The sequence below is a fragment of the Pagrus major genome, chromosome 11, assembly GCF_040436345.1.
Source record: "Pagrus major chromosome 11, Pma_NU_1.0".
In the NCBI taxonomy this organism is placed as follows: Eukaryota; Metazoa; Chordata; class Actinopteri; order Spariformes; family Sparidae; genus Pagrus; species Pagrus major.
Window position 1 is genome coordinate 18,121,804 of NC_133225.1, and position 20,292 is coordinate 18,142,095.

Consider the following 20,292-nt stretch of genomic DNA (forward strand, 5'->3'; position numbering starts at 1 on the left):
TTTTATAACATGACCTCTCTCAGCCGATGGAAAGAAAATGTCCAAAATACACATTTGGGTGTTTATTTTAGCTTTGAATTCTGTTCATTGATGCAAATTAGCACATCTTTTCATTAGATAGCCTGGAAACTTGATATAAGTAATCAACTGGGGAAGATTAATGGTGATATCTATGGTTATTTTTATTTTTTAACCCTATTCACCTGTAGCATCTATCCTGAAATCTAAACTCTGTTATAAGGTGGCTAGAGTATGATGTGCATGATGGCCGTCTTTGTTCTGTTGTTGTGTGTGCTCTTTTCCAGAAGGCACGGCTAAGGATTTACTTAAATCCTGTCATTTAGTGTGCACTGCTCTCATTGGGCATGATTTGAACAGTCTGACCAAAGCTTTAGCCGGACTTCAGGAAAGAGGCCAAACAGGCGCATATATGTTGAGGCACGCACACACAGACATGCAAATATCCAAATGTAGGGCACAGTTCATGTTTGATCATGGCGGTGGAGGACTGGGAGTCTACAGGCAGAGGGTTAAAAGGGTTAAAGAATCAAAAAATGACAGAGCGAGGGTGCGTGAAAAGAGAAAGTCAGACAGAAACAGCAAGACTGAATCTAATAGAGAGATGAAAGAGATTAAATGAAAGAGAGCGGCAATAAGATGGAAGCAGACAGAGAAAGAAACAACGAGAATATGACAGGAGGACAGAAAAACAAAAACAAAAAGGGTGATTTTCCACATCAATATCCTCTCCTTTCACACCGCTGTGTGTTGTCAAGGCAAACAAACAAATTGGCCGTTTTTAACACATCCTGATCCCTGCTCATGCACTGCTGGTGGGCATATAGTAGACAGAAGTCTCTTGCCATTTCACCTGAGCACCTCAGATGGCTGATGTTGACGTTTTAAGTATCCAGATGTCTCTCTGTTTTCCCTGCTTTCTCTCTAAATGTTGCCATGCACAGGTTGACCTCTATGTAAGCACTGCAGAAGACAGGGATGAATCACAGTGGTGCTTATTAGGGAGCTGTATATTCATCAGACTATAAGAGGTAGGTTCTCTGGGGTGACTGCTAATGCATATGACTCACAAGGATCCGTAACAGCTGAGCATTTCTGCATTGTGAAGCACTTTGGTAACACACAAACTACACGGCATTGTTGTGACCACATGCAGAGTTTTGTTAGCTAATTGGCCAGTCGCATAGTGAGCCATACCTTATAATTTCAAACAAATTGGGTCATTCTCCCCCCTACAATCCCCACTTGCAAATGTGTAATTTGAGGATGCAGCGAAGATTGAAACTGCATGCAAATGTATTGACATTTGAACAATTAAAAAGGGGGTCTTGATTTGTGTGGGTGTTAACTACAGCGCCGGGGGCTTTTATATGGAAGTTATTCAGAATCTAATTTTCCGACAAGGGATGAATAAAAGGTTTCCAGGGCTCACCTGTGTCCCATTGAGGCAGTGAATACAGTCTGTTTGTGCACACTTGTTGTAAAAAATAGCTTTTGATATGCTTACCCAGTGGTTTGAGGCCACATATTGGAGCTTGGCATGAATAAACGCTCCATAGAAATGGGTGCATAATGAGTTTTCTCTGGGAATACCTCATTTAAATCAATTTAATCATCTCTCTTACAAGATGCGACAAAGGAATATGTCTTTTTATGAGCTCCTATATGCAAGAAGGAACACAGGCATAGAGCCATGGTTAAATGAGTGGATTATGGCGCTGTTGGTCAAAGCCAAGAGAGGGACTTACTGACCCATTTAATGTCCACTTCCAGTGGAGCCGCTTGTTGGATGTGACCCCATCCACTCCCCCATAATCCTACAACAGATGATCTTGCCTTGACACGAGCAGCGTTATTGGACTTGACAAGAACCCAACTGTCTGCCGCAGAGGGTCTCAACATCAGTTTGATGTGATTGCATTCCATGACGGAGCGAATCGTGTGACGGGGTTGTTTGTGCACTTGAAGTACGGGGAAAAAAAGAGAGTGGGGCGTGCAATGTAAAGCGACAAATGCATATATTATCAATCTCACACCCCCGCAATTACATCGTTGGCTCATCCTCATGTGCAAGCTTTGAAATTCTCTGGAGAAAAATCTGTGGTTGAATTAAAAACCTGTGGTTTCCTTTGAAGTTTGACTTATAAAAGTCAAACATTTAGCTCCGGCATATACATTATTAATTAGCCATGCTCTGTTGCATAAACAAGGCATTTCTTTTGATTTTTAGTTGTCGTTCTTTTTTACATTTACCTTCAACTTTTAACAACACAAAAACAGTCTGATGGCTTGGCTCAGAGCCTAGTGAGGCAGGCGCTGAAACGAGCATCAAGATATCACAGAGAGGGCAACCGGTGACAGCCAGAAAAAAGTGCCATCATTTATGTGTCAACATCAGCCATGTGGGAGGACAAGTTTATTGACATCCTGATGATCATCCTGGACCATTCTCCCTTGCACTCATCGACTGCAACTCAACATACATTAGTCAGCAGCAGAGCCGAGCTCATGTCTCGTTTGTCAAGGAGAGAGAGACTGGGTCCTCGTTGACATTAAAATAAAGACGTGTGAATACAGAAGCCCCGAGGAGCACATACAGTATGTCAGGTAGTGTTTGTTTCTAAACATAATTTACAGGAAGGGATGGGAGGGGAGGGGAGGGGAGGAGAGGGAGGGGGGGTCCCTTTGGGTGCTTGGGAGGTCTGATTGTGTGAATAAACAAAGCATGTTCTACACACACGCACACAGGTGCTACACATACAAATAACTGTAATGCAGTCTTATTTCAGAATCCTTTTAAAGCCTCAGATTTCTCTATCAGTAATCAGTGTCCATTCAGAAAATGAATAAATCAATTGAGCGTGCAGCCTGTCTATACACAGCTTATTCCAAGAATCCATAACAGCTAAGCTGAAATTAAAGGCTGTTGTGGAGGCTGTTGCATGACTGCTTCATCATCAGTTTACTGTACATAAACACAAAATGGCATGTAAAGACATGCTCCAATATAGTCTTATTAGAGAGCAGAAAAAGGCGATATTATGACCACTTTACAGGAGCTATGTGTAAATGCAGGGTGCTGCTTAAAATGAGCTCATCTGAATTCTCTGCGTGTGACACAGTGTTTTGGACATGACTAAAATAAGGAAACACCTTTTGACTCTAACATATTCTCAGTATGCAAATGTTTAATTAGAAAAACCTTTTGTGTCTGTCTTATTGGCTGTGGAGAAACTTCAAACAACGTTATTCAGAGTTGGAAAAATAAAAAAGGAAAACATATTTTATCTTGCGCTCCATGATTGTGGCAGTATTCCACTTAACGCCCCCTCCGCATATTAATTTTGCTTTCCAACCTGGACTACGTTCTTTGTCAATGTAAAGCTCAACCCGGCCTGTCTGGATTGATGCTGCTCCACTGGCTGAACCCAATTTAGCAGCCCTAGCTCGTGGCCTATCAATAGAAAAGTGGACGAGCAAACACATTAATAAATATTGAGCTTGTGGATAATCTGTGGAAAAGTTGCCTGACCTCTGTGGCTCATCACTGACTGCGTCGAGCATTACGTGGACTTAGGACTCTGGGTGTGGAGGGGATTAGGATAATTACTGTTATTATATTCTCATTGTAAGGACTATCGCAGGCCTAGGCTAGCCTCCCCTCAGCTCTTGACAGCTAAATTAAAAACATACGCTGCTGATGTGACCCTGGATGATTGATCCTTCTCCCCTGTGTTTACCATCTCTTTCTCTTAGGCAGGAGCTCAAATCCTTACAGTACACCTACAGACTGTGAAGTATTTTTTTTAATGGCCAATGGAGTTTCAGCATCACTTGGGGAATGATCTAACCTTGCCCCAGGCTAGACTTTGCACCTGTCCGGGCATGTATGTTTCCAGAAGTGAAAATATATCTCACTGTCCCTGTCTTATGCGCTCTAAAAAAAAAAAAAAGGGGGATATGCTAGCAGGGGTCCCTTGAGCCTTAGCACCAGGGACTCAGGGAACGCCCGGATGGTAAACCTCCCCAAATCCCCTAGATACTGATCCCTTATGATATGGTAACTGGCTTCAAGGTGTTGTTTACCACAGAGCCCCACTCACTTCACCCCCCGAGATGCTTTCCTACACTCCAAAGCTTCCGTAACATATCTAGCACATATTAGATTCCAAATTAAAAATCAGTCAGCTGTGACACTTCATACATAGACGGGGAATATCAAAGTACACTTGACAGCAACTAAAATCTCGATTTCAGCAATGCAATCTAACGACACTGTCTGCAAGAGAAATGACTGGGGGGAAGGGGCTGGGTTCTTACCATGTGCTGGATCAGGTGGGCCAAACTCCAGATTGTATCTCAGGATGTAAAAATTATTCCACACATAGAGCTGGTTATCTCGCGGATTGTAATCCACAGCTGCAATGTACTGGTACTGGTTGGGAAAGTGGATATCAACGTATTCCCCACGGTTCTGTTTGGTATTGTAAATGTAATCGATCAGGCTCTTGCTGACCTCGCTTTCGTTGTCTTCATAGGTGGAGCGCACCACATAGAGTACTCCACAAACCATAAAGGCATTGGAGGCTGAGCGCTTGTCATAGGCCGTGTCCCAGGTAGCCTCGAAACGGAGCGTGTAGGGGTTCAACTGGCTGATGACCATCATGCCGTTATTCTGCTCTGTGGCGTAGATCACCCACAGCCCGTTCTCGTCTACTGCCAGGTCAATGTCTGTTTTACCACCCCACTTGTAGGGCGACGTGTCGTGGTAGTTGGCGTTATTGATGATCGCCTCGCCGCTTTTGATTCGAGTCCGCAGGTCAAACTTGACAATGTTGCGGGTACGCTCCTTGTTGAAAAACACGGCCCCGTCGTAGACCACAAATCCGGTCCCATCCACCCGGTGGGGCAGCTTGTAGGTGATGGTCTGCCGGGCGTTTTGGAAGTCATCCAGGGAGGAATACTCAATGAGAGTGTCTGTCCTGTAAGGAGTCCAAGGCATGAAGTAGATTTTGTCGCCTGCTTGCAGTGGGTCCTTGCACCAGGCGCCGGCTTGTTGCTCCGCTTCAAACAGAAAGGAAGGATCACCGACAGCTTTCAGAGTCCCAGGACAAAGAAAAACTAGCAATGGGAGAAGAGTAGAATAAGAAACAGGCACAGGTTAACATGTGAAAAACAAAACCACACAAAAACAATATGTAACATCCATGTAATCTCTAATGTCTTCATTTTGTTTTACAGGTCATCCACGAGGAGTGGGGACAGACACACATTAAAGAGTGGCCAAAACACAACTAACAACTATAGCCAATATCACAAGCAGTATAAGGATTTTGGTTTTGTGCATAGAAAGAAAAAAAGGAAAGTTATTAAGCATAATGTTTAAATATAAAAAGTAGTCTGAAACAAAAGGAAGCTTGGCCTCATAGACATTTACTGTTGGGAGTAGAACACAAATGAGGGGAAATAGAACAGAAACGAAACTTAACGAAACAATTGGTCCTGTAAACAAAAAAAATGCAGCCAACTAAAGTCACTTGGCAACAGACGGGAGAGGTTATGAGAGAGCAGGAGTCAGCGGAGTCTGCAAAATGTTTGTGTGTACTTATGATGTGTCTCAGTAACACCACCATTTCTACGGTATATACCCTGAGAGGCTTGTCATTACGAAGTGGTGCAAATGTCACAACCATTAAGATATAAATAACTTTTTGTTACGGGTCTCTTTAGGTGTTTTGGCTGTTGCTCTGAGGCATTGGAGGCATTCGAACCAACAGAGAGAAGAGCAGCAAGTGGCCAGGTGAGAATAATGTGGAGAAGAGTGAGAAAGGGGGGGAGACTCTGAGAGATAGGGGACAGTAGAAATCAATAGCTTGAAAAAAGGGCCAAGAAACACTGTTACCATGGCATGCTATGGAAAAGGGATTTGGAAGCCAGGCAATATGATTTTCTGCTGAGTAGCAAAAGCACCCAGGGAGAATGAGTAGAGGAAGCCCCTATGGACTGCAGCCAATACGCCCCCATTTACATCTTTTGGCTGCTTGTGTGCTGTCTGTTTTATGGCCAGAGTCACTTCCCTTGTTGCACTACACTGGCCCGTTAACATTAGGGTAGGGGGATTCTGAAGATAACGTCTGCGATGCGTTAGTCGGGGCCACCATGGGAAAAATAGGTAGTTTACAGCCAGATGCCACAAAACAAGGAGCTAGGGTTTGGATCGTGTCTGTTATTTACCTTTTTGCTCCACTTCTATTTTAAGCGTTGGAAGAGAGAATGAAAGGGGTGCAAGGGGGAAAAAAAAGAGGTTAATATGAATTAACTGTCATCGCTACGATTACATATGCAGAAACATGTTATGAGACATGGACAAAGACGGGTAGACCTATGCAGAGAAAGCAGGAAAGTTGTGAGAGAGGTGACACACAGCCGTCAAGGTCCTGTCTTAGAAAAAGGGTTTGATTAGAACATTGAAATTGTAACAACTGGTTTATAGAGCAGTGGTGGATGGATTTTATGCTTGACAGAATGCTAACCGTCTAAAATAGTTGGGACTCTTTGTAAAATGTGGTTAAAAACAAAATGAAATCATTTGCAAATGGACTGTGTTTACCAAACAATGTTTTTTACAAAGTGTTAACGAGCACATGTGGCCCCACATCCTTTAGACATTCATGTGTTTTACAAAGTAGTGAATTTCACCCCAATCTTACATGTGAATGACTGAGCCTTTTCAAGGATGCCCCTTTCATACCCAGTCATGATACTGTCATCTGTTACCAATAAGCCTGTTTATTTGAGCATTCCCCACAACTTTTCCAGACTTCTGTTGCCCCTGTGACAACTTGTTTGAAACATAATGCTGGCATCAAATTGAGAATAAGCATATATTTACAAAAATCAACAAAGTTGATGAGGTAAAACATTAAATATATTATTTAATCATAACATCATTGTACTGTTTTCAATTGAGTTTATGTCGAAAAGGATAAGCAAATGATCACTTTCTGTTTGATTCATGTTTTACACAGCGTCCCAACTTTATTGGAATTGGTGTTTTGTAGAAGATCTTTGATTTCTGTTTGATACATATGCGAGCATTTCTGCGACAATGATCTACTTTAAAGTTATAAATATTGTAAATATAATTATAGGTTTATAAAAACCTTTTTCGAAACTCAAAGCCATCGTGTAAATACTACAGTAAAGTGACATTTATTGCATCACTTTATTTATGTGAATGAATAATTTGACTCTGGTTTTGTAGAAAAGCCAAACCAAGCTGCTTTCAAACTGTGGTCTGTTTTAATCCACCCACCACCATAAACCAAGTCCAATTCCACAAGAAATAGTGCATTAAAAAAATAAAAAAGAAAGCTAAATAAAGAGTAGTCTACTGTATACAGTACTTATGTGCTATATCTTTGAAACAGATTGGAATAAAACAAATATGCCATTTTATAATTCTGGACAATGTAACACCTGACTGATACCAACAACAGTCCTTGTGTCACACTCCAATTATACCACTTTTAAAATGTATTTATGTAATTAATGTATTTAAACTGTGGCCTTATCAAGGACGCAGGTAATCAGTGTAAATCACTGGAGCAAAATGCATTAATATAGCTTGTGCTTGTGCACTCCCTGTTGAAGCATATCTAAGTACAGTACAGTACAACACTGCACTTCATATCTTCGTCAATTTTGTGCCTACAAATACAAGTCCGCTATAAATGAGCCAACATGGGCGTATTCAAACAAGGCACTCTGAAGATAACTGTGCTAAAAAGCATTAGCTCATTCATTAATCTGAGGCGTCAATGACTGATCGAACATTTCACAAGATTTAAAAAGTAAACAAGAAACAGCTTGATTTTAATTCCAACAACAAGACTGAGGATAATTTATGACAAAAAAAAAAAAAACTTCAGAAAAGACGTTTCTCAGGTAAGTCTAAAGCCTAGGTCAGACCAGGACACTGTTCAAGTCTTAAGTTCAATTGGCAAAAAAGGGGACAAAGATAAGCATCACATGTATTTAGTCATTCAGTGACACTTATCTTACTATGTTTGCAGATAAACTCAGTAAAGATATTAAAAAAATGCTCAACAACTTTTTTATTACGTGGCACTGAAGCTGCAGTTTATATTAAAAAAGAAATGAAGTTTATCTTAATTCATTGTTATGAAAGTTCTTTGACTTAAAAAGTAATTTCTCCAAATGTGGACTGATTCCGGCACATTGCTGTCTGATAGAATCTAATTTCAGATATATTCTTTCAACACTATAGTGTTTACTGGTGGAGATGTTAATCTCACAAGTACAGACTGCTTGCGTCAGTTCTTTTGCTCTTGATCTGCACTTCTATTGGTCTTTCTCGGATTTCTGTATCAGATGGATTCAAAATACAAAGGCTCGATCATAGAAAGCCTGCGAAAATCAGTGTTGAAATACTAATTTTACACATTGTTGGCCAGTTTGCACCATGGGATAATGTGAGCAATCATAAATTAGGTTCCCCTTGAATCCTGCAACCCTCTGGCTCCAATTAGTGCAGGTTCAGATTAGAATTTGAATCTGTTATAATTGTCGAGTCTGACCTAAGCCTCAGTGGCTGAAAAAAAAAAAAGGAAAAGCAGCGGAAACTAGAGATTCAGAAGGATCCGTAAATGAATGCACGGCAGTCTGGAGAAGAAATTTAAATGTGCCGCAGCTAACTAAGAGATCAAACACGGATAGGAAGCAAACAAATCACAAATTACAAAAACAGTTGAGCTCTCAGAAGCCGCCTCAGCCACATAGAACAGAAGGGGGGGGGCGAGGAAAAAGACAGAGAAAGATGGCGTGAAGGCAACCTGGAAAGAAAAAAGGAGAAACACATGGCGGAAGTCCTGAAGATGTTAGTAGAAGTGTAAAAATAGAAATAGCAATCAGTGTGATCAGAAATCGGTCAGTGGATGGGGAGAGTGAGTCAGATAGCCGAGGAGGTTTCCTGCAGATTGCACAGGGGGAAGGGAAGAGAGTCAGTCACTTTTAATATAGCAACATTAAAAACAAACAAACATGAGACAACCCACACTAACCCCAAAGACCCTGAACTTTCTCTACCAGACATTACAGGCTTTCTAGGGAATTGCTACTGTCTATGAACTACTCAAATTATAATGACTATAAATAATCACTGTTAATAATCAGGTGTTCCATCGCGATATGGATGGATGTCTGCTGTCGTCTGCAGTCTCAGTTAGTGGCTCCAGTATTTAATCTAAATTATAGCATCATGTAAACTACACTGAATAAATAAGGAGAAAAAACTGAACACACAAAATAAACAAAAACATCAGAGGGGGACCCAAGAATCATGCTGTCACAGCTTAACTTCATAATTTTCATAATCTGGCCATCACTGTCACATGGGGCAGGGGGTTTACTGGCATTAGAGTGTGATGAAAAATGAAAACATTAGCATTGAGGACTGTTTATGCCCACTGGCATGACTCTCTAGTTTTGCAAGGCTAGAATCTTATTTTTTTTCCCACCATTTTAAAATAGCTTGCAAAGAGCAGAGTCTTAATAAAAAAAAATGTCTTGGCTTTTATGTTGCCTGATTCGAGCAATTACTCAAGCCAATTCAGAGGGCAATTCAGTGCCAGGTGAAGACAAAATTTACATCCTTGGCTGGAATATGAAGATAATGTTCGCTAATGAGGGCAGTTCATGACAAGAACCAAATTATGAAGCCAAAAGGATGAAAATGGTGGCAATGTGTACAACTTCTTGCAAAAGCCACTCGCATGGAAGTGAAAAATCCCAAATTGCTTGTGTGATTATGCAAATGCTCAGACAATAGAACAAATTAATTTGATAGCACATTAATAACAACTGTTTGTTATATTATGTTATTAAACTGCTGGCTATAATTCACGGGACGGATAAGACTTGAAGGGGGCAGCGGTTACAAGTCAAAATGAGGACACTGTCTGCGGTCCCAACGTTGATCAGCTTAATGTGGATTTAGTACGTTTTCTTGCAAAACAACTTCTCAAGTCTTGTATCCCAGCAAATCCAAGGGATCCTAAGCTCCTGAACCACTGCAATGTTTTTAATCACAAATCTCGGTATTTGGCATATGATCTATTCCATCTGAAAACTAGAAAACTGAAGTGGTTTTGCACTGGTGAGGAAAAGCTCAGTAAATCTTCCCCTATGATTGCCTTTCTCTGCGTTAGTCTGAGTCTACAAAATGATCAGGGGTATATATGGATTTTATTTTGGGGGAGAGGAGACAGAGGACTGGTAAAGGGAAAGAAACATAACACAGAACTCGCCTGTAAATCACAATCTATCACAGTTACAACAGGGGCTTGAGTGGGAAAGGCTGGACTGGGCTTTGTGTGGACTGGATCAGACTGGGAGAACACTAAGCACTTACCAGGGCAGTTGCGATAGGATACATTCTGTGTTCTTGGTCCTATTCTGGTTGGGCATGGACCTTGAGAAGCAAAAAGACGGGGCTACAGACATGCATGCTTGAAACTGCTTAGAGTAAAGTGAGGACCTGTTTGCAGTTTTTTGTTATGACAGACATTTCACAGGACTGAGAGTCCTTGGGCAGAAGTTTATTTTTCTACAGTTCTTTTTCCATAGTTTTTCAGTCAAGACCACGCTACGGCGGCCTTGACTGTTTCCTTGGTGCAAGAAGGAGGCAAAAGACAATCATAACAGTGGGTGGACATGAGTGCACCTTGAGGCTAATCCTGCTATTAAGGTTTGAGGTAACACAGCAAGACATAGGATCGATACTTCACTTAACTATGAGGCAAGTAGAAAAAAAAAGGCAAAAGAAAAAAAAAAAGAAAGAAAACAAGCAGTTAGGCGTTTAAGTGAAAAGCTACAGGATTTGGCTTTGCTCAATAAAATGGACGCAAATGCTCATTATTGCTTATTCCATTTTTAATTACAGGTCCTCAAAGCCTTTGGAAAGGTTAACCTTTAAGTTGTAATGAGTTTCACCACCTAATGATGTGCACTAACGCATTCTGATTCAACACTAACGGGGGCAGCTTGGACAGGTATACTGGTAATGAGCAATGTAGAAATCTAAAAAAATGTACAGATGAAGAAAGGTGCATCACTTGTATCTGGACTAAATTTCAAAACATATCTAAAGACGTCCGTGTACAAAACAGTCAATACAAAAGAGGTGCCAAATATTCTTAATCAACCCATCACTCCCACTCTAATTATTCCAGTTCCACCTGATTAGTGATTCTGGCAATTCATCTAAATCTTTGTCATTAATCAGTTTGCAAAGGTTACACGGAGGAATTTTACTTCACAAATTGCAAATGAACATGGCAGCTTAAAGGACAAAGGGCAATCTAAAGATTGTTCGGGAGCTTAATGGCAATGAATATTTTAGCATCCGAGGAGCAGACAAAATGTTAACACTATCTCTTCAGATGAAATATTACCCTGTTGACTTATGAGTGGAGCCATTCTGTTCTGTTACATAATGAAACATCTGTTAACATACTTCCAACACCTGTTGTATAGATGTATATTAAGCCATCAAGGTGAGCCGCAATTTTTTTTCTTGCGCCTGATAGACTTCTCCGCGCAAGAATGGACTTATGAAACACTCGCTTGCTGTCACGGAGAGTCAGCACGACTTCCTTCCTCTACCCTCCCTCTATTCTGCTACCCCATAACCAGGCTCGTCGATCTGCTGGAAACACGGCGAGCACATCAATAATAAAGGCAGTACAGGAGAGGACCAAAGGGTTTTACAGGTCATATTTCATGAAAAGTTCATGGTGTGACACAGATGGAAGAAGAGACAGAGAGAAAAGGGTGCTGATAGGTGTTGCACATGAAGAGGACAAGGCAGGAGGAAGAAATGGGACTGGATATGGTGTGATGCAGAGAGTCGAGAGAGAGAGAAGAAGGCAGAGAAGAAGAGAGGAACTGAGGATGGGAGGGCTGGTGGGAGGGAGGGGGGAGGGAGAGTTTTCAATTCATGACAGAAGGGTCATACTTACTGTAGGGCACACACTCATACTGGACCTCCAGGTACTTGTAGGTCCCTGGGCAGGGGTCAGGGAAGACATCTGAACCCGTGATCACAATACACTGGGTCCGATTGTTGCATCTGACGGGAGAAAAAAAGAGACAGAAACACATTTAGCAACGATAACTCCTGTGCATCAATACATCTGTGTAAGCCTTCTCAAGCAAACAGTCAAAGGGATTAAATGCATAAACGTTAAAACAAGCACACAAAACAAATGTTTTTCACTCATGGGGAATATTCAGATTCCCCAAGAAGTTAATCGATTCAGCAAATAGAACAGCGAACCGCTGTTACCGAGCTGCAAGGCTATTCATTCTGTTAGCGAGGAAGTCAGGGCCAACGCCGCTGTTTTTCACTTAACGTTCTCATATTGGTTTCTTTCTGCTATATGTGCAGTGTGAGAGAGGTTGTTTGTGCACTGTACTATTCTATATGTCTTTTTGAAGAGCTTGGATAATCTGTCTGACTGTGTGTAGGCCAATGAAAGAAGCCCAAAAGGCTCCGCTGTGTTTTTACAATGCAATATTACCATTCTGCTCAATAACTGGCCAGCGAAATATTACATCTCAGGTTTTAAGAATGAATCTTGCAGCTGCACACATTTTGGGCTCCTTCTCTTCTCTAACATCGTCCCTGGCTACTGTTTATGTGTGTGTTTGTTTGGTGCTGGTAAATTAAATGTACATAAACAGCACAAATCAATGCCACAAATAAACACGGAAACAGATCAAGCATTTTTCACACTGGACTACAATTGCATGTGGACCTCATGCGATTTTTTGGAATCTACCCCCCACATCTGTGTTTCGTGGGGCGCTCTTGCACGGGATAAACAAAGTCTGTGTGTTTCACTCAAATGTCCTGGCTTATTGATTTGAGTTTTCTCCTTCTCTGAATGGGCCGACATGCTGAGTAGCTAGATGAGGCTCTTGAATTTGCACCCAAAATGCCATCAAAGGTCTCGCTAATGATTTCTACTGCAGCTTCCATAATTCTCGACCCAGTACTCATCAAGGCATCTTTGCAAAATAAAAAAAAAATAAAAAAGTAAGAATATCAAAACGAGTTCTGTGTTAGCAAAAAGTGTGTAATTTGTGCTGAATTTGTACACATTAGATAAACAACTGAGACGGCCTATATGTGATTTTACTGATAACTAAAAAAGGATATAAAATTCGATTTCTTAAGAAAACAAAACCATGTTTTAGCGACCATATAGTACCTACATATTCTGTTTTTCATTTCACCAGCCTATTGCAGCAGTGTCAAAAGTTAATTTCGGTCGCTGCCTTTAACATCTGGAGAGCAGACATTATAATTGAGCTTGTGGTGTGCTCTGAAGCTCGGGGAATAGCAGGTGACCACCCTTTTGCTGTACTGAAATCATGATAATGACATCAATACTCCGAGCAAGCCGGCTCTGCTACCAAGGGGACTTAAAATTCTATTGGCAATGCGAGGAGCCAGATCAATAACTCTGTTCTGCTGATTTAGCAGGGACCAGAGATAATATTTGTTTCTTCTTATCACAGACCAGTGTGCCCATTTACAGCAGATCATTGGAAAATGTATTACTGGTTGCATTGAATTCTGCTTTGGGTTTTGGCTTTTGTTTTGGGCTGCTGAGGTAATCACTGCTCTGTGTTCAAATGTTATTAATATAATGTCGGGCAGCGCAGTGGAACAGTGCAGAGTTGCTTACTGTTGAGGTGTATAGCATCGAACAGACACAGAGGAGCTGGAGATTGGTGCTGTTTAGGTTTTAGATTGAAAACAAGCACATTTTAGCTGCATAGCAGGCATGCACGAAGTGAATTATGGTTAACAGCTCAAAACTTAAACAAACGGCTCCTGTGTTCAAATAAAAACCCTCCTAAATCACAATAACGGTAGGGAACGGAATTAGTCATTGCTTTTTCCTTTTTTTTCCAAGCACAAAGGTGATAAATCCCCCTCTTCCTCCTGTTCTAGTTCTCCCAATCAGCATGTATGCCAATTAAATTATTTCACACATTTTTTTGCAGATACAAAAGTTATATTTTTTTGTCTTTTGGCAATGTTAAAGCATTCCATCATATCATAGAGCCATGTATAAGGACACATATTTCTGTCTACATCTGTGTGTGCGCATCTGTGTTTAGCGAAGGTCTTCAGGGGAATTTCACTTTATTAATGACCTTCACGTGTGATAACAGATGAGAATATCAGCATATTGTATTTGTTTTTATGGAAATGAATTACTGTCCTGGAATTAAAACATGCACCTCATGCTGGGCCCATAATACGCCGCTTGTTTTTGCGGGGTAATATTTCATGACTCGGCAGCGCTTTCCATATATTATATGGTCACTTTGATGATTCTGTCCCCTCTGCTCATGCATAAGCATATCATGCCGGAGCAATATAAATTACAGTGCTTTATCCAGCAGATTCCAATGAGACGGGGAAATGAATGCCTGGTTTATATTAGGCGTGTGAAACAGAATGATATCAAAAATAAAATTCATGACACTAATGAGACACAGACCTGCCATCGTTTCTCAGGGAAATGTATTAAACAACAGGAGGTAAGCACTGGAAAAGAAAAAAAACCTCATATTTCTTTTGAAACAATGTTGACATAAGTGTTGATAGCTCTTTCTGATATATTGCCCTAATTTTAGAGCTGTGGAGCAGGGGTGCCCTGATCTATGGGATTGTGACTGATTCCTTCTCATCTGTGAAACCTTGGGCATCTCCTGAGACCAATTGCAAAAGCCCTAATGACTTCTTTCATGCATAGTCCTAGCCCTCAATTTGAGAGAGAGCATGTAATTGAAATTCCTCCCCATAAAAAAGTTCAGCATTCGGGCCTGCTAGGGCATAGGTCTCAAAGTGCACACTAATTAAATACATGTAAAATATGATATCTCTGACTATCTTTTGATAGTCTGAGGCTATATAGTAATTAATCATGTACATAATGAATATTAAGTCAAAGGAAGCTTTTTCTTCACTTTCCTCCAGAGTGAAACATTCTATTTCTATAAATACTTTGACTGTTCAACAGGATTTTACTGGAAAAAAAAAGCGGACAGAGGACTCATTTATTATAATTAGCCAGCTGGAAAAGAGGCTCAGTATAAAGTACTTTTGAGGCAAATATGTTGCAAGCTACCTTTATTTGGAGGGACAGTTGTTTGGCAATTTGTCTGTATTAGCTTATCTTAAGAAAAAATATAAAGTTTTGACAAATTGGTTCAACTGTCTAACAAACCTATTAAAATTGATTTAACAAAAGATTGTCCAATTTTAAGAAATTAAAATAAAAGTTTGACCTCCAGAGCTCCACAAAGCTGCATCTATCTATCCATTACTTTCTCAAAGTGTCAAAAATAGTCTTAACATTTTTTTTCTTGAGGTATAACTAAAAAAAATAAGACGGAGCTACTTTCTGCTCTGATTGCCTCCATTTGCCCTACAAGCCCAGTTAATCATGCTGCAGTATTCTAAATGTAATCCCATCACATCTCTGACCTTTTGGGAGAGGCAGACATCAGTACAATTAGAGTGTCATAGAAAATGCTGCTTGGATTTGATGCAAATCTCCTTTAAAAATGAGCACTCCCATGCTGACAGCGGGAAAGGGTGCGATAAGATGCCAACAAGGTGTAACTGATAGCACTCCTGGTACAGCGTATCCACATCCAATTTAACCTTTTCCACCGTCATCATAAAGCATGTCAGAGGAATAATTGGACATGAAGATAATGTGCTAAATGAATAATAAATTGCCTTGAGTATGAAAATCTCTATTTCTGCTAACAAATTAGGTAAAAGGCATTTGTTAGGTCTAAAGCCTGTAGTTCAGATGTGTGTGTCACTAATCCGTCTTTGGGAACTGATACAATTGTTTTAATCAACGCTGCTGTGTGCAGTAGATCAGGGCTAGCTTGCAACTCAGCTTCGGTTAGGGGTGCGCTACTCTAGCCTGTGTGAACATTAGGCTTGGAACAATATGAAAAAAATTCAAGATTATCCTGGCAAAAATAATTGTGATTTACAATATTATGTTTATGTCAATGTATTGATAACAAAAAAAATGAATATTTGGCTGTTTAAAAGGATGACTGTATTGTAGAAGGTAAACATTAGTATTATGATTTTATTTTAATACAGTAAATTGTAAAATCTGACTTCACTAAAAAGAAATGAGGAAAGTAAGTAAGTACAGAAGACTAATAATTGTAAGTTGTTAAAACTTTTTAGCTCATACAATTTAAATCTAATAGTCTACTTTACCTCTGAGTCATTCTGAGGTAATCGGTTTCCTGACTTTTTAAAAGTAAAATCATCTTTTAAAATTTACAGTGTCGCACAGATCAATATTCTAAACAAAAAAAAAAAAAAAAAAAATTGTAAATAGTCTTGTCTTCATGCTTTCGCCTGTCTTTAAACTGATCCAGGATGGAAAAACATGCCGGTCTCTCATTTAAAGTTGCTAATGTGACACGTCACGTGCTGCTCATGGGACACGATCACTTTAGGTGAAGGAGGAGATGCTCCTTAATTGCTGAATCCTAGATTGTTTTGCTCCCACTGCTCAATTTTCTATCCCTCAACACTCCGCAGCATTCAGGCAGCTTGAGCAGCCACTTGGAATTCACAATATGAAAAATAACATCAGCAGCGAAAACAATGGCTGTGTAACTGGAGGAGAAAAGCGACATGAGTGAGGGGAGCACATTACAGAAAAAGGCACAATCTACTTCCTGGTGCTCCCAGTTTGAATTTCAATCAAATTAGCGTCTCTTAAACTCAAAGTGACCCGTCTAGCTCCATTTCATCTGAAATGCTGATGAGGTTCATGGCGCAATTATCAAGGCAGACATCTCTCTCAAGAGGCAAGCCTGTTGATAGCAGACAGGCCATTGAAAAATTAAATCATTTCCAGGGCCACAAAATGGCAGCGATAGAAACAATCTGTTGCAAGAGGGACACAAAACACACACACACACACACACACACACACACACACACACACACACACACACGTTAGATGTATAATCACCTCCAATATCTGTATATTTAGACCATTTTCTAAGGGGGTGGCCCAATAATGTTTCAGGAAATGGGTCGTTAGAAATTAACCATGAGCATCCTGCTTTCAACTCTAGGTCTGACCCAATATCCGGGTACAACTTGTAATTACTGTCATATGCTTGTGTTTATGCTATATTTACTGGAGCTAGCCAATGGTGCTCGACGGGGGGATACCAGGCTCTTACAGAGTCTGACTCACATCCGTCCATCTCACCTATTGATTTTAAAACCAGCTAAGGTATATTGTCATGCCACTCAAATCAATGGAAATACTACTGTGACATTCTGCAGCTCTGGATGTGACCTTTATAAGACTGCAGAATGCAAGGCTGGCTAATCCAAGCATCCAAGCTGCACAGGAATGGTTTAGAAACAACAATGTTAACCTCCTGGAGTGACTGAGTCAGAGTCCAGATCAAGAATTTGTGGTGGGACTTGACTCTGAGTATGTATGCAAACACATATTTTGCATTTTATCATATTTGTATCACATTGCTGGTAAATCCCCATTTATTTCCACAATAAACGAACTTTATCTGTTGATCAGAATTTTAAAAAAGCCACATTAAAACCTACTTTCAATAGAACATAAATGGTGGTGAATGTGTACAGACACCGTATGTGTATCTGTACTTTTCTTTACAGATAAATGTTGTTAAAGATGTTTAAAAGTGATATAAGGTGTATGATTTATCTAAAAATTCATAAACTGTATGTACCACAAGAGATTATTACAAGTTGCACATTTTAAAGTGGATCATTTAAAAATGTTAGTGGAAAATTTTGCATCTCACACAATAATTAATATTGTCAAATAGGGGTGGACCATATGGAAGAAAAAAAAATATTCATAGTTCATAATTAAACATTGTAATATTTAACGTATGAATTGAGCTGCTTGGACAAAATAACCAGACTGGAATGTCTGTTTTTGGCCGATTAAATGCCTGAGGTCCATTATTACATTGATGCAAAAATCCCTAAAAAAAAACAATTTTAGCATAATGCAGTCTTGCTCATTGACTTCCAACACTGCCCACAATGGTCTGATACACATGTGCCAAACTCGAGGCTCGCGGGGCACAATTTCCTTCCTACAGTACCTGCGAGATGATTTTGACTTTCTTTTAATAGCCTTTAGGCTACTGGCGCATTTCCATAATGTCAACAATGTGCAGCGTTATACAATCTCCACCGTTCTAAGTAAACCTGGTCTCCTGCTGAAAATGTAACTGTGTTACAAAACAGCCGAACTAGTGGGCTCTGAGTTAGACGTCGCCATGGTTACATATTTTTTTAAAATGTAGTCTTGACAAGCCAACAATCAATCAAGCAAAACAGGAGTCAAGAGGAGTGCAGGCAGATGCTAAAATACAAACTCAACAGTAACTAGAAATGAGCATTTAAAAGGTTATTTTCCAAAATGAAAATGAAGGAGCATGCCCTTAGACTATTTCTAGGTTGTCTCTACTCACACAGTTTGTTACAGAAAGAAGAGATCTCACAGGGGGAGCTTATTCTTCATTAAATTTCCTGCTAAATGAAAGTTCTGGCAATGCCCCTCCTTATCTGAGCCGCATAATCATTTTTATTTTTAGATGGACCCTTCACTGGTTGAGTTTGACATCCCTGGTCTAATACATCCACACATGTGAAAGTGACAGCTACCACAGTAAAAGTTGCAAATATGATATGACCTATGTCCTATTGCACAACCCTATCTTTAATATAACATGATATAACATGTTTGTTGGTAAGCTTTCGAAAAATCCTGTCACCACATTTTAATATGTGAAAAAGTTTTAATTATATTTTGTAATTTCATACTACTTGTTATCGGTTGGTATGATCAGTTGTTTGGCTAATGAGGACCACAGACGACGACTGTTTCTACATATTTTAATTTAGCACATCGTCTCCAATATAGCCCTGAGTTGAGAGCAGTTTCATGGCTCATGAACTTGTGTGCACCCCTCAGAAACGCCCGAGCTGAATCTGGATCTTTATAAAATCTTAATCTACCGTGCTTTAAATAAACACTAACAGTGTATGTACAGAGAGTAGGAACAAGGCAGTGTGCTGTCAGGCGGCAACAATGGAGCTCCTCGGAGAGCCTCGCTAGCAGTTCTGTCACTGATATAAATAGTGTAAGCAGCATCATTTAGTCTCCAGAACTGCCTCACATTTATTGGCAAGAAGCTGAAAAATACAGCTGATGACATGCTAATATTACCGGGTCATTTCAACATTATAAGTCAGCTGTTACTGTTAATAATATTAGGAAAAACCTGTCACATTTGAGATGTGTCATCACAACATGAAATGTTGAATGGCAGTGATCATTTCTAGGGCTGCAGTTAACCATTATTTTCATTGTGGATTATTTTTGCAATTAATCGGTTAGTTGTTTGGTAAATTCATTGTCAGAACATGGTAAAAAATGTTGATCAGTGCTTCCCAAAGCCCAGGATAACATCCTCAAATGTCTTGTTTCATCCACAACCCAAAGATATTCAGTTTGCTGTCACGCAGGAGTAAAGAAACCACAAAATAATTGATTATCAAAGTAGTTTGCGATTAATTTGATAGTTGATTGCTAATTGATTAAATATTGCAGCTTTAATCATGATCATTTCTGATGATAATCAACTCGTTCTAACTCGTAGATGTCCTATCCGACTAATGAATTCCGCGTCCACGGTTAGAGAGCTTTCTGCTTTGATCATCCGTGTCAGTGATACTCATGATCCACAGGCACGGCAGGACCCAACCATGTTATGTTACAGCAATCAATGACCTCGTTATCGAATACTTACAATGAAGCTCATTAGTCGAGGAGAAATCAATAGATGTAAGCCACTTATTCATACTGTATATCTCAGTGTGGTCTTTTTTTGAGGATGATTAGTCAAAACGTGTCATTGTCCACTTTATTACTCCTCAAGGTACCGGGATAAGGCCTGCTGGTCAGATTTAAATCAATAATAACTACACACCAGATGGTTGCATGTGCAACTGAATGCGTTACAAAATGATATTCAAATGCTTTTGAATTACAGTTTTAATCTCGTAGATGTTATGTGTCTGGCAGGAATGTGTTGTGGTTGCAGTCATTATCA

At 39.9% G+C, this 20,292-nt stretch overlaps 1 protein-coding gene across 1 annotated transcript in view; it reads right to left on the minus strand.

The window, feature by feature from the left end:
* Positions 1 to 20,292, minus strand: part of adgrl2a (adhesion G protein-coupled receptor L2a) — a 97,310-nt gene that overhangs the window by 32,218 nt on the left and 44,800 nt on the right. Inside the window, exons 4-5 of the mRNA XM_073477040.1 lie at positions 12,060 to 12,169; positions 4,339 to 5,139 (exon numbers count right to left, since the gene is read on the minus strand). Of these exons, the coding sequence (XP_073333141.1) occupies positions 4,339 to 5,139; positions 12,060 to 12,169 (911 nt within the window). The remainder of the gene's footprint in view (positions 1 to 4,338; positions 5,140 to 12,059; positions 12,170 to 20,292) is intronic.